At 35.1% G+C, this 13,859-nt stretch overlaps 1 protein-coding gene across 1 annotated transcript in view; it reads right to left on the reverse strand.

The window, feature by feature from the left end:
* LOC130707099 (peroxisomal multifunctional enzyme type 2-like) overlaps window positions 1–13,859 on the reverse strand; it is a 62,037-nt gene that overhangs the window by 36,284 nt on the left and 11,894 nt on the right. The window contains exons 7-12 of the mRNA XM_057540058.1: window positions 12,796–12,887; window positions 10,160–10,184; window positions 8,445–8,573; window positions 5,134–5,237; window positions 3,453–3,689; window positions 920–971 (exon numbers count right to left, since the gene is read on the reverse strand). Coding sequence (XP_057396041.1) covers window positions 920–971; window positions 3,453–3,689; window positions 5,134–5,237; window positions 8,445–8,573; window positions 10,160–10,184; window positions 12,796–12,887 — 639 coding nt within the window. The remainder of the gene's footprint in view (window positions 1–919; window positions 972–3,452; window positions 3,690–5,133; window positions 5,238–8,444; window positions 8,574–10,159; window positions 10,185–12,795; window positions 12,888–13,859) is intronic.

The following is a 13,859-nucleotide window of genomic DNA, read 5'->3' on the forward strand; positions in this document are numbered from 1 at the left end:
TTTAAAACAAATAAACACAGTCATAGATCAACATCTATGAGCCCCATGGTAACCACAAATCAAAAGTCTAGAACAGATACCCAAAAACAAAAGAGAAAGGAACACAAGCAAAAGAAAAGCATGAAACCACAAAGGAAAAAACTAAAAGAAGAAAAAAAAAAACAGGGAAGAACTACAAAAACAACCAGAAACAAGTAACACTAACACTGAAACAGAACTATTCAGCATTAAGCAATAAGAATTTTTTTTTTAATTAAAATCTCAAAAAAAATTAAAGTATAATTCTAGCTATTTGCTGACCTCTACATTATATAATGTGAAATGAAAAAGACTTTTTTTTATTTTACCACCTTACATGGTCTGTATATAATTAATATTCTGACATCAGAGTAGCAACATAAAACAAACATATCAAAGTAAAGTGAAAAGATAATGAGATTTACTGAACAAGTAAGGTATTATTGAGAAAAATAAACTGATTATTAAGACAGCCTTGGTTTTACTTACTCTAAAAGAAAATAGAAAAAAGTTAATTACAAGACATTCTGTATCTTTTAACATTGTTTGCCTTATGAAAATCAGTACCAACACAAATACCTGAGAAAAGAATGAAGAATCATATTCATGGGAATCATAACTGATTATACACAATCACTAAGTTTAGGACACACACAGAATATGCTCCTTTCAATTGTTGACCAGATGTTTAGTATTTTGAAATAATTTATTAAATAAGACTATTCAAATAGGACAAAGTTTAAGGCAACCAAAATAGGTACTAGTTAACATCAATCTACTCTAATGGCTGACATGCACATAAATAACTTATAATATTGTTTATTTAGGTTGCTCTATGCCAGTTTAACACATTGACACAGTTTGGAAGGTTAGTCAGAAAATAAAACCATCAAGAACTCACCTGCTCTGGGAAGTGGTTTATATAACTCCAAGTACTGCTCCCCATGAAGAACCTACGTTAGGGTAAGCAAAATTTTATTAGTAGACTTTCTTTTTCCACAGCTTCTTCTGTGGATACCGCTAATCACAAGTGGCATTTCACTGTCCACACGTTCACGTGACTACTTCCCCCAAATTATCTGTCTCAATTTGGCTCCCACTTCTTAATTATATGATTCAGAAATAATCAGTCCCCCAATCTAAAGACTGTCAGCTCTCTAGAATAGAAAAGATACATTTGTGTTCTTTCTTGACATTCATAAATTTTTGTTGACTGATAACTGTGGATTATTTGCCAATGGAGACACTAAACTAGGCGCATTTCCAGTGCTCGTCACTGCGCCTGGAACATAGCAGGTATCCAATAAATATCTATTGAATAAAAATGAACAAATAGGTCAGTACTAGTAAAGTAATTTCAGGTCACACCTGCCAAATACAAATGACATAACCAAAACATTAATATAAATCTTACAACCACATTCAAGTAAAAGCACTGCCAATGTCAACATTTCCTTAGTGTAAGAGTAAATACTAAAGACCCCGTGCAACATCAGAGCCACTTAACTTCAATGTATCAAAGCAAGAATATAAAAATATATGTAGGAATACAATAGGACAGTAAAAACAAAACCTGACCCATATATCCGAATGACCACACTCAACTGCTATGGGACAGTTTAATTCCCAGTCTTCCTCAGAACCCAGAAGGGAAAAAGAAAAGGGGTGAGGGTAGTGATGGGAGGACAAATGAAGGACTGCCTCACTATCATACGACCTGGAAGCTCAAGGTTAGGAAGACTGGGATTCAAATCCCAAGACGGCTATCATTCCCAGTGACAGATTTTGAACACTATTCATGATTTCCAACTCCTTCCAACTCTGAGGAAGAATTCTGAAACATTTACTTTAATTGTTTGTACTGACATTACCCAAACAGAAGAACTGTATGCAACAAATACCATGGGAGAGTGACTAAAACAACAAACTGCCTGGCATCTATTCCTTGCCTCCCTCCCAACTTCATCGAATACTTTAATAAAATAACCATAGATTCTCATAGACTCAGAGCAGCAATGAGCTAATCGATCCTCCAGTAAATGGGTTCTCCAATCAGTCAAAATCACAGAAATCAGTTCAAAAGTCTACGATTCAACAGTTATCAACTGGACTCATGGCCTGACCCTCACTTCAAGAAATAAAATAACCCCAAAGCCTTCTCACAATTGTTTGCTCCTCCCTTCTTGAAACCATTTATTCACTTTGCTTCTCAAATACCACACTCTCCTGATACACCTCATACCTCATCAGCCACTCCTTCCCAGTCTCTCTTGCTCACTCCTCCTCATCTCTTCCACCTCTCACCTCTCACCAAACTCAGGCTTTTCTCTACTTACATTCACACATGGGTGATTTCACCCAGCCTCATGTCTTTAAATCTCACTTAAATGCTACGAATCCCAGTAGGGCCTCCCCCGCAAACTCTAAACTCACATATTTAACTGCCCACTGTATACCTCCACTTGAATGTAGAATAGGCATCTCAAATCTGTCTAAAACCAACTCCTGATCATCCCCACCTTAAAGTAACTGTATATATCTATTTTATTATACATAGTAATATATCATATGTAACTACTATACATGTTAAATACATTGTATGTAATTAATTCTAAATATATGGGTATATATGCATATATATCATCCCAGTTAGCCAGACCAAAAACCTTCTTCCTTGACTCCTCTTTCTGTCCATGCATATCCAGACTAGTGCTGGAATTACCATAATCAACTCCAAACTGGTTTCCCTGCTTCCATGCTTGGCTCCCATAAATCTATTCTCCACAGAGGAGCAAAAATGAGCCTGTGAGTGAACATAGCCAGATCATACCACTCCTCAGTTCAAAGCACTACAAATGGCCTCCCATGTTAATCAGAGTATGAGGTAAAATTCTTATGATGACTACAAGGCCCTCTTCTCCTACCACTGCCCCCTTGCTCATTCTATAGCTGTATCAACCCCCTTGCTGTTCCAAAAACAAGGTAAGTATGCACCTGCCTCGGGGCCTTTTACACCTGTTCTCTCTGCTTCAAATATTCTTCACTCTTGCTCCTTCATCACTATCGTCAGGTAAGGAATATCATACCCACTTTATACATAAGGAAACTGAAGCTTAGAGAAGTTATTTACCCTTGGTCAAATAGCATGTAATGGCAGAGAGAGAATTAGTAACATTATGCCAGGGTTATGGACTGTACATAATTATTGTTGTCTTCTTTTTGCTTGCCTTTTCAACTAACTCTCTACCCTTTTTTTCTTTTTAAGAAAAATCAAAAGACATGCTAAATCTTTATCCTTGAATCAACCACTATAAACTATTGTATTAAGACACCACACACACACACACACACACACACACACAGCATGTGACATTTACCAATCATATTTAAAGAAAGAGAAGAAGAGCAAAATAAAGGTTTCTTATTATGCATACCTTTGCCAAGTTGACTGAGAGCCCAGGAATCTCTGCTAATCCTCCACCCATTATAGATTTCTGAGCTAGAATAACTCCGAAGGTAGGCAAACAGGAGAAATCAGAACTCCCTTCATAAATAAATTTCAAATCTTTCGGTTCCTTGAGAGATGCTCCCACTCCAAGGGCATACATAATAGTGTCCAGTTCCGTATAAGAAGAAGAAAATGGAGGAAGTTTATGGCCAATAGCTCCAGCCTATGGAACAATTGTAGAAAGTTATTTTTTTCACTGATACTCTTGTCAAATCTTTAAATTTCTGACTTTTCAAAACTATTAACTGCTACATACTTAGCTTTGTGAATAGAATGTCATTTTACTAAATCTGATAGGGTATCATAATTGTTTCACTATATTTTTTAAATAAAATCAATTATAATGTATGGAAAAAGACTTCATTTACAAATAAGTACTTTTTTCTTGCCCGCTTCTTGTTAACAGATAGTATATCTCATTTTCAACTTTCCTGTCTCTGATGATGGAAAAGCCTATTAATACAGTGACTGTTAGCTACTCAAAATTACAAAAAATAAAAAACTTATTATAAACAGGGATAATGAATGGCTCTATAAGATCTATTTTATAAAAGTCAGTAGAAACAGATGAGCAAAACACTGCTTAATGCTTGTAAATCAGACTCCTTCATAATGGTTTTGGTTATAATTAGATTTTACCGTAAGCTCCTACCCAGGACTATCCTTTATCTAATTGGATATTGTATTTTTCTATTTAGTGATGACATGCCTAGCTAATTTGTGAAGCATATGTTAGGTTCTAAAAGAATCATGTCCAATTTTTGATCACTTTCATTCTAAAGCAAGAGTCAGCAAACAACAGCTGAGAATTAAGAATGGTTTTTACATTTTTTTAAGAGTGGTCTAAAAAAAGAAAAAGAAGATTATGTGTCAGAAACAGTACGTGGTCCATAAAGCCTAAAATATTTACCATCTGGCCCTTTACCAAAAAAGTTTGCCAACCCCTACTCTAAAGTAAAATCACATTTACAAACTGATCATATTCTCAGGGTTACAATTAGATTGTTTATTTCATCACTATGTCTCCCCTGAGTCACCAAACACCACAACTGAATGTGTCAAATGACTTATTTCTTATTATTTATGCACTATAATTTTTTTTTAAAAAAAGAAGTACTGGACATAGTTAATCAGCAAACTTCACAAGAACTATAACCACAGCTCTCTTAGAATTTCTGACACAATGGGAGACTTTTTACTTGCAGCCATGTTGAAATATTTCCAAAATACAATCTATCAATGCTTTTCCTTAAAAGAAATGACTCAAAAGAGGCACTAAGTTAAATATCCTTTTCTAAAGAGTTAGAAAGTGACTGAAGGACGATTATCAAAAATGCTCCAAAAAACAAAAAATACGCTTGTTTATTACACGGAAGAAGAGAAAGTAAAAGTTACATTTAATATTTTAGCTTTACATTCATTCAAATTTTATAAACATTCATTACATGTTCTATAAAGTTTTATGGTCACTCACCTTTCCTATTTAACAATAAATTAATAGCTTGGAAAAGCATTTTTTGCATAAAAGAAAAGAAAAATGAAAAAAAGGAAAGAAAAGAAAAAAGTCTCCAAAGAAGGCAAAGCGTTAGGCTTTCTCTTCCACTTACAAATCCTGATGTAGCTGTTGATGTCACATTACTGGTATGATTTGCCGAAACTCCTCCATCTGAATCTATTTTATTTAGAGCTTCAATTATACCGCCAATTGAGTCTAAAAAAAAGAATAAATAACAATAATAATGCTTTTTTTCCATCAACAGACGAATGGATAAAGATGTGGTACATATATACAATAGAATATTACTCAGTCATAAAAAAAGAATGAAATAATGCCATTTGCAGTGACATGGATGGACCTAGAGATTGTCATACTGAGTGAAGTCAGAAGGAGAAAGACAAATATCTATGATATCACTTATATGTGGAATCTAAAAAAAATAGTACAAATGAACTTATTTACGTAACAGAAACAGAGTTATAGATGTAGAAAACATACTTATGGTTAGCAAGTGAGAGGGAGACACGGAGGGATAAATTGGGAGACTGGGATTGACATATACACACTACTATATATAAAATAGATAACTAATAAGAACCTACTGTAGAGCACAGGGAACTCTACTCAATACTCTATAATGACCTATATGGGAAAAGAATCTAAAAAACAGTGGATATATGTATACGTATAACGGATTCACTTTGCTATACAGCAGGAACTAACACAACATTGTAAATCAACTATACTCCAATAAAAATTAATTAAAAGAAAAATCAGTCCCACTAGGGTGTGGGAAGAGCATTTGCATATGTGAAATATCTAGCCAGTTATTTTACAGTGCTATTTAAATAGTGACCCACAGGACAAACTTCAAACTTCCAGATTTTTCCTATATAGTTGAACTATATTTCATTTCTACTGAAATAAAATTTAAATCATGAATGATTCAAGTCAATCAACTTCAGGATAAATAAGGATGAACGAACTGAATTTTCTCTTTAGGATCACTGGAATTTAAATAAGACAGAGTGCTTTGGTAAACCTATTACATAAAGATCATAAAAGCATCATCTTTCAAATATCCTAAAGAGCTAATATTCTCCTGGTGAAATCCAAATAAATGTAAGCTATTTCCAAAAAAAAAAAAAAAAAAGCTTTTGTTACAGACGTGACTAAGAAAAGCTACAATGCTTTAGACAATCATTCCTATAACATCCAGCAAGCCTGCTGCAGAACCTTCGCTGGCATTCATGAACTGACTGTACGATGTCAGGCTATTGCAGGAAAAAATCGTGAGACTCTGAACAGACCAAAGATAACTGGGTGTTTCCAACATACTCTCCCCAGGTTATGATTCCAAAGAGGCTCTGAGCTTTGCAGTCTTTGAGTGATTTTTACAACTCTGTAAAGTCGGATCCTTGTCCACAGATGTGCAATTTCCATCTGGTGGAGGGACAACTAATTTTCCTTCTCTCCCCACCATCACCCCTCCTCCAGGATGCAACAATGTCAAGATTACCCCCCAGGTCTCTGTACAGGTAACTTGCTCAGAAAATATTACTGAAAATTCTTCCAGAGAAAACCACCATTATGACCAGTGACTATGGACAGAATTCAGAAGCTGCTATTCTGGGGTCTAAAAGGTTAATAAAGGAGATTCACAGAGTATCCACATATGCCATAAGGTTCCAAAAGCTCTGGGACCTTTCTAACAAACCTCCTTCTAAACTCAGACAAAAACTATAACTAAACTACAGAATGTGAGGTGACCAGGGCTCTCTGCCATTCCTGGTGACACGAGGTAGGTTTCTTGCTTACGAATCTTCCTCTTACCACCCCATTTAGGCTGCTGCCTAGATGGGAGGCTATTTAACTGAAAGTAACCTCGGTACAGGCCGGCGGTACTGCACTCAAAGACAGACCACCTGAGTTAACTCTTGGCTCAAACACTGAGAAAGCTTGGGCCACTTACTCAGCTTTTCTGGGATTTAGTTCCATCATCTGTAAAATGAGAATGATGAAATGGGTGCTTGGAAAGTCGTGATTCTACAGAAAGTGTAAGATTTTTTTTCTAACTGTACTTCAAATACTAGGGGTATCTTTTCATTTATAACTATATAGTTCATTGTTACCTTTTTCTTTATATTAGTCTAATACTTTTAAGGCAATAAAATGGAATTCTGACCTCAGAGAAGAGTTTTTAAGACACTTCTTCCTTTTTCCTTTTCCTAATTTTCATTGATAGGTGACTGCTATTCGGAGACTAAATTTATCTCAAATATCAAAAAAAAGAATACAGAAAATGCTACCGCTAATGACATAACAATCATGTTATCCTCTGATTGAGAAAAGTACAATGAATATTTCAGTGAGTGTACCAGCAGACAGGAAAGTAACATTGGGATTAAAAAAAAAAAAAGAACAGTCATTTTTCAGATATATTCTTCTATCAAACATTAAATATAACACTAGGAAGGGAAAAACAGATTTTTCTATAAAATAATCCTGATTCATGATCCTTCCCAGAAAGGTCCTTTAAAGTTCATATACTATATACATATGTGAGTTATACTAGAAAAAATAATGTGACTTTTATTGGCCATCTCTTCCTGTGGCATATCATAGATGATTCAATAATTCAAGGTAACAAGCATTTACTAAATCCTTTCTATGAGTTCAGCACTATACTAGCACCAAATACAAAAGGACATACAAGATACATTCTCTGCCTCCAAAGGAACTTACTATGCAGCTAAGAAACCACACACTTATGAAACAAAAGCAGTGGAAAGCAGTCATGATTAGACGCTCAAGTTGTAAGAGTTCAGCTAAGAAAGAGATCTTCTGAAGCCCAGAATATCTGGGGAGTTTTGTTGAACATCTGGGGCTTGAGTTTTTCTAAAGAAGCACCGAGATTAGCAGAGGTGATAAAAGGAATAAGAGGCATCTTAGAAAGGCAGAGAAACAGTAGCAAAGACAAAGTGCTAAAACAAAGCAAAATCTATTCACTAGAGAGAAAAGACCTAAGCCTAAATAATATAAGACTTAACTAAACTTTGGGGAAAATAAGGAAAAATCAGGTCAGATAAGGAGCATGTGATTAGATAAGGCAAGACTTTGAAACCAACCACCAGATGGGGAATAGATGCATTGAGCACAAATGGGTAAACACCTCCTACCGTCCTCTCAATCACACATATACCAAAAAATCAGGATCATAAGAAAACTGAAAAACTGACAGTGGGAGTAACATACATACCTTAAATTGGAGAGTTCTAATACCTACTGGAGCAGAAAATGTGCTCTAGATGATTTGAGCATCTAAGTTATCACAATTAAGAAGACAATTCCATAAGAGAAGAGAATGCTTTGTTGCCTCTGATTCTCCAACCAGGACTGAACTGACTTGGGACTCTTTACCTTGAATTCTCTGAGGCTTGGTGGCATTATCAAAGTCACAGATCTTCGTCCAGTTAGCCTTCACCGCCTCAGGAGTCAATGGCTGAGTCCTCTGTCTTACAATGGCTCCAAGGGTCCGCTCCCATCGTACTGGTTATAGAAACAAAACTAAGATACTGAACACACAGTTTAAGAGCGAGACAGAGAGCAGAATTCATGAGTCCCCTGAATTTTTTTTTTTTAACTTCAAGAAAAATGGAATTTGGATAAAAGATTCTAACTTCTAAAGATTTTTACTACAAATGTTTTTTTAAAAGAATAACAAACCCATTAGGATGTCAAATTTCTTTTTCTAATATTTGAAGCTGAAGGGAAAACCTCTCCCTCCTCTGACTATGCCAGATACTACTAAAGGTAAGATGAAATGCTGAATCAGAAAGTTAAATTATATATAATCACACCAAAAGACTGTCTTCATCACCACAGATCACTTAGATAATACACTTTAAGGTAACAGAACAGAATAGGGCTTTGTTGAATAGCAAACTGAAAACTAGTGGTGATAACAGGCCAAAGACTCCAGATAATCAAATTAATATATCAGACAACCCCACATAATTCTCCCGTTTCCTCCCTTTGCTCTTCCTCCTTGTCCATGGGAAGTCAACTAGATTGCCCAGATTCACAAAAATCATCATTGCTGCATAAGTTCCATGAAGATAATTTTTAACATTGTGTCTTTTTTAAAAAGCCTGAGGAATAAACAGAACCTTATTTAAACAGAATGGTCAGACTTTGATGATTACTAAATCGAAGATTTGTCCTGGGGAATGACAGAAGCTTCTAGAGATTTCTTATTGATAAAGTCCCATATACAGCTTTTATTGCAACAACTGATCTTCCTTTCTTAAAAGATGTCATAAGACACTTAAAAATGTTTGAATAAGTTACTTCATAACTTAGAGAACAGTCATTAATAATATTCTACAATATGTTGTAACAATGTCATCCAGTAATGGCAGCCTTTTAAATAATTCAATTAATTTTGATACCAGCATCCAACTGAAAACTTGAATTGGGATATTGGAATGTTCACAATTTTTTTTAAACACCATAAAGTAATTATCCAATCTGGAGCTCACAAGGTTTAAGAACTGGGGGAAAAGAGGACTTAAGCCAGATGAATTTACTGTTGGGCTGAAGGAGAATAATTTCTATAGATCAGCTGCAATTTCTCTTCTAGAAAGCTGTCCAGTGTGATTCCCCACTGTCTCCTTCTGATGTCTCATGCTCCAAGGAAGAAAAGAATCACTGAGAGAATTGGAGAACTTGCCTAGGACAGAGCTCTTCCCATCTTCAAAAAACGCCCTCCCTTCCACTCACTACTCTGCTGAACAAGCATGTGGGGTGCCGGAGACATGGGAAGACACACATCAATATAAAGAGAGACTGTGCTGTCTGAAAAAACAGCCAGTTCTGAATAGGACAGGACAAATATTGAATAAGCACTGCTAATAGGAAAAAAACTGAAAAGATCCTTGAAAATACCACAGGCCTGCAGGACAACTTCCATGTTTTAGAAGACCTGTTGCTATTACAATGTTTGAGTTTGATTATGCGTGCACTAAATCCAATGGTTCGGCATTTGACAAGGTCTTTACCCAGCTCTACCTGGATATGCAGGTTTAAAGATATGGAAATAATGTATGGCAAACCAAAAACCAAAAGAGACTTACATTTTCCAATCCATCCTGCTCCAACCTACCAAAAAGAGGAGGAAGAAGTTATACCATCTAATGTGAAATTACTAATAGAATTTTCATGAAATTAACAAAACAGGCAGCTATCTTTTTACGAGTATCAGAATGCTAGATGACAATGGATGAAAATAATGCAGCTCTACAAAACTCCGTTGGCCGGCATGACTTTGCACTATTCATGTTATCAGAGTAGAAAAATAAAGCAACACAATATAGCAGAAATGCATGTAGTAGAAAAGCATGACTTTGCACAGAAACCAAGGTGCGATACCAGTTCTTCTACAGACTAGCTGTCTGATTCCTGGTCAAATAGTTTGACTTCCCTAAACTCAAGATTCCCCTTATATAAAATCAGGATAATAATACACTCTTCATGAAGTAACCATGAAGGTTAAACAATATAAATACCAAATTTGCCCAGCACATCACTTGAAATACATGTCCTTCTAGAAAGACTTAATGAATCAAAAAAAAATAAAAAGCAAAGAAAAATAAAGCCAGGATTTGACTTAATGAACTACATATACTCATTTTAATGAAACACCTTTATATAGAAATGTGGCAAATGACCAAATACATTAATCACCGTACAGAAAGATGGTATTTTTTCTAGAAGCCATTCAAGGAAATCCTCAGAAGAAAATGTCTGATGTAAGAAAATCTGTTTGTCATATCTTCAAACACCACAACTACAGTGTTCCACATGCATATAACAGAAGAAACTGTACCAGCAGACAGCACACTTCTCAGTGGCTCTACGCTCAAGGGTATGGCTTTTTAATCACTCATTCCTTTACATATATTAACAGGACAATCGGCCTTGATGCTGTCAGAGTAGTTAAAGTGGCAGTGGTACTGATAACAGGCAAGAAAAATATCATCTTTTATCATATTTGGGGAGTGAAGCAACAAGCTGCAAACTCCTCGCAGGTGCTAGAAACGACAGCTCCAGTCGATCCAAAAAATCTCTATCTGCCACTCTAGATATCTATCAAAACTTGGCAAACAAAGTGTCAATTTACATTCAAGGTTTAAGTCAGGATATTACACACCGCTCTTACTGTATTTTGCACTCAATCTCACACAGCAAATGTCCCTTACTAAAACTGTTCACAATATAGTAAACTAAAAGAACAACATACAAAACTTCATCTACAGCATTATCCTAGTTATCTGTGCATGTCTGGGTATGTGTGTAAATTGTATACCTAAAATAAAAAGACTACTCGTGTAAAATGCACATCTAATAAAAGACTGGAAAAGAATATCCATAAAAATATTAATAGGAGTTATCTCTCGATAGTGGTAATGTGGGTGATTCTTATTTTCCTCTATAAACTCCCCTATATATTTGAAGTTTTCTACAAAAAGCATATATTATTTTTGGTCACAGAATTAATAACAAATATAAATGTAAAAGACAAAGAATTTTTGTTTAATTCCTTAATGAGATAAAAGACAGGCAGACCAAATTTGGAGCTCCACATGGCTTGATATTATTAAATTTCTCTTCTGTAAATCTAGAGTTGTAAAGTTCTTTCCACCTCTAATTTTCCACAATTCACAATCAACGACTGTGATTAAGAAAGCAGAGGTGCCTATCTCTGCATAGACAGGTGTAGACTGTTTTTCATTTACTAAACAGCTTTTTATTCAAATAAATCAGGCTAATATATCATTCACTTCAAACTGAGCCAGGTAATTTTGCTACCAAGAAATATCTTTGGATGTCATGTATTCTGCATGCAACAGGTTTATTATTATATTACCACAGAGAATCAAATAAAGGAGGGTGGTCTAAAATATAACAGTTTATGCTAGAAAAGAAAAAAGAGATCAAACTCAAATGAGGACCAAAAAATATATAAATCAGCATAAGGAAATCTAAAGGGACTTTGATTATAGAGTGAAAACTGAACCTCACTGGATGGTAGGATTATGTGTGGTTTTTATTTTTATAGCAAACTTGTAAAGCTTTGCAATAGGGAAACATAGCAAAGTTTATTTTTAAAGTTAATACAGATAATAAGTTGTGTTTACTGATCTATCATACCCAGACTGAATTCCTGCTATACTGATATAATAGTTAAAATTGAGGGGTGACTGCTAGGTATGCTAAGAGTTTAAAAATATGATCTCCAGTTCTCACAACAAAACCCCAAGAAAACTAAAACTCAGGGAGGTTAATCTGTACAATATTCCAGCGAGCCAGCAATTACCAGAGCAAGAAATCAAAACCTGGCCTGGCTGACTTTAAACCACCACCTCTGTCCCTTCACTTTACTACTCAGCATCTCTAACCAAATGAGACTTTCTGTATCTGACTAAACACATCAAACCAGCCAGTCACATTTTCATTTGACAAGAATATCAGAAATGAAGGACTAGGGAAGAACAATTTACAAAGTTGCTGTTACTTTCTCAAAAAAGGACATTAGTCATACTTGTTCCTTAATTATAACATATACATAATATTAAAAAATATACAAGTGATACCAACTGATGCAGATTTTTACAAATGTGAACAACTGGAAAATACTAATTTTTGAATCAGTTTTTATATTTAATTACACAAATATTGCTTTGGGAGAAAGTGCAAAGGTGCAGAATACCTCAAACAAGCCACCATTTTCCTCACAACTCTCATGGCAAAGCCAGAGGACCAGGGGTGCCACGTAATCTGGCTTCAGAGCTTCCAGAAGATCTGAAATAAATAGCCAAAAAAAGAAAAAAAATCTATCAATAAGAATATATACATATTCAATCAATCATTTTACTTTCTGAAAATTCCTCACTTATAAAATTATAGGTTCAGAGACTTTTTAAATAAATAAGAAAAAAATTAGATATACATAAATAATTAGTATTAACATCCAAGGCTTTTAGAAGAATCTTTTCATCCCAATGGATATATTCAGGCTTCTAACATACAAGGCATCAGATATACCTTTCCAAGATGGGTAACATACTGTTTAGAAGACAAGTTAAAGCTGCCTTGGCAAAGACTGGTGAGCAAAGGCATACATAGCATAATGAACTTAGGTACCATTCATTCCCAAAACTATTTTGCTCTCCCAGAAGCTAGAAAACTACAAAACAGCCTTGACAACTGTAATGGCAGTAAGATGATGGAAAATGGACCTTGCAACCGTTACTGATGAGTCACAAAGTGTTAAGAAATATTTTCCTGCTGCATACCTTCTGTGAGCAACTTAACAGAGCAGAAAGGTACTACACAAGGAGCATGAACACCTAGATTTTACTGCTGGCCCTGCCATGTAGGCAATTTAGGGCATTGAGCACAGCACTCAACTCTCTTGGACGTGTGTCTGCATCTGTAAGATGGTAATTAAAATGCGTTACCTGCCTATTCTACTAAGTTGTTGCAAGGCTCAAAGGAGACACGATTTGTAAATACATCTTATAATCTTTAAAGAATCAAATAAATGTAAATTTTAACTGTGAAGGGACAAAATACAGTTTTATATTTTAAAGTGACAAAGATGACATTTACAGTCCCTGTAAATTAAAGAGCAGCTCTAAGAACCTTTCACTTTACAGTATTCCTGACCCCAGAAACTGTGAGATAATATATACTTGTTGTTTTAATCCACAAAATTTGAAGTAATCTATTACACAGCAGTAAATAACTAATACAGCTTGGGAAGTTAGTTCA

The sequence above is a fragment of the Balaenoptera acutorostrata genome, chromosome 2 (assembly GCF_949987535.1).
Source record: "Balaenoptera acutorostrata chromosome 2, mBalAcu1.1, whole genome shotgun sequence".
Classification (NCBI taxonomy): domain Eukaryota; kingdom Metazoa; phylum Chordata; class Mammalia; order Artiodactyla; family Balaenopteridae; genus Balaenoptera; species Balaenoptera acutorostrata.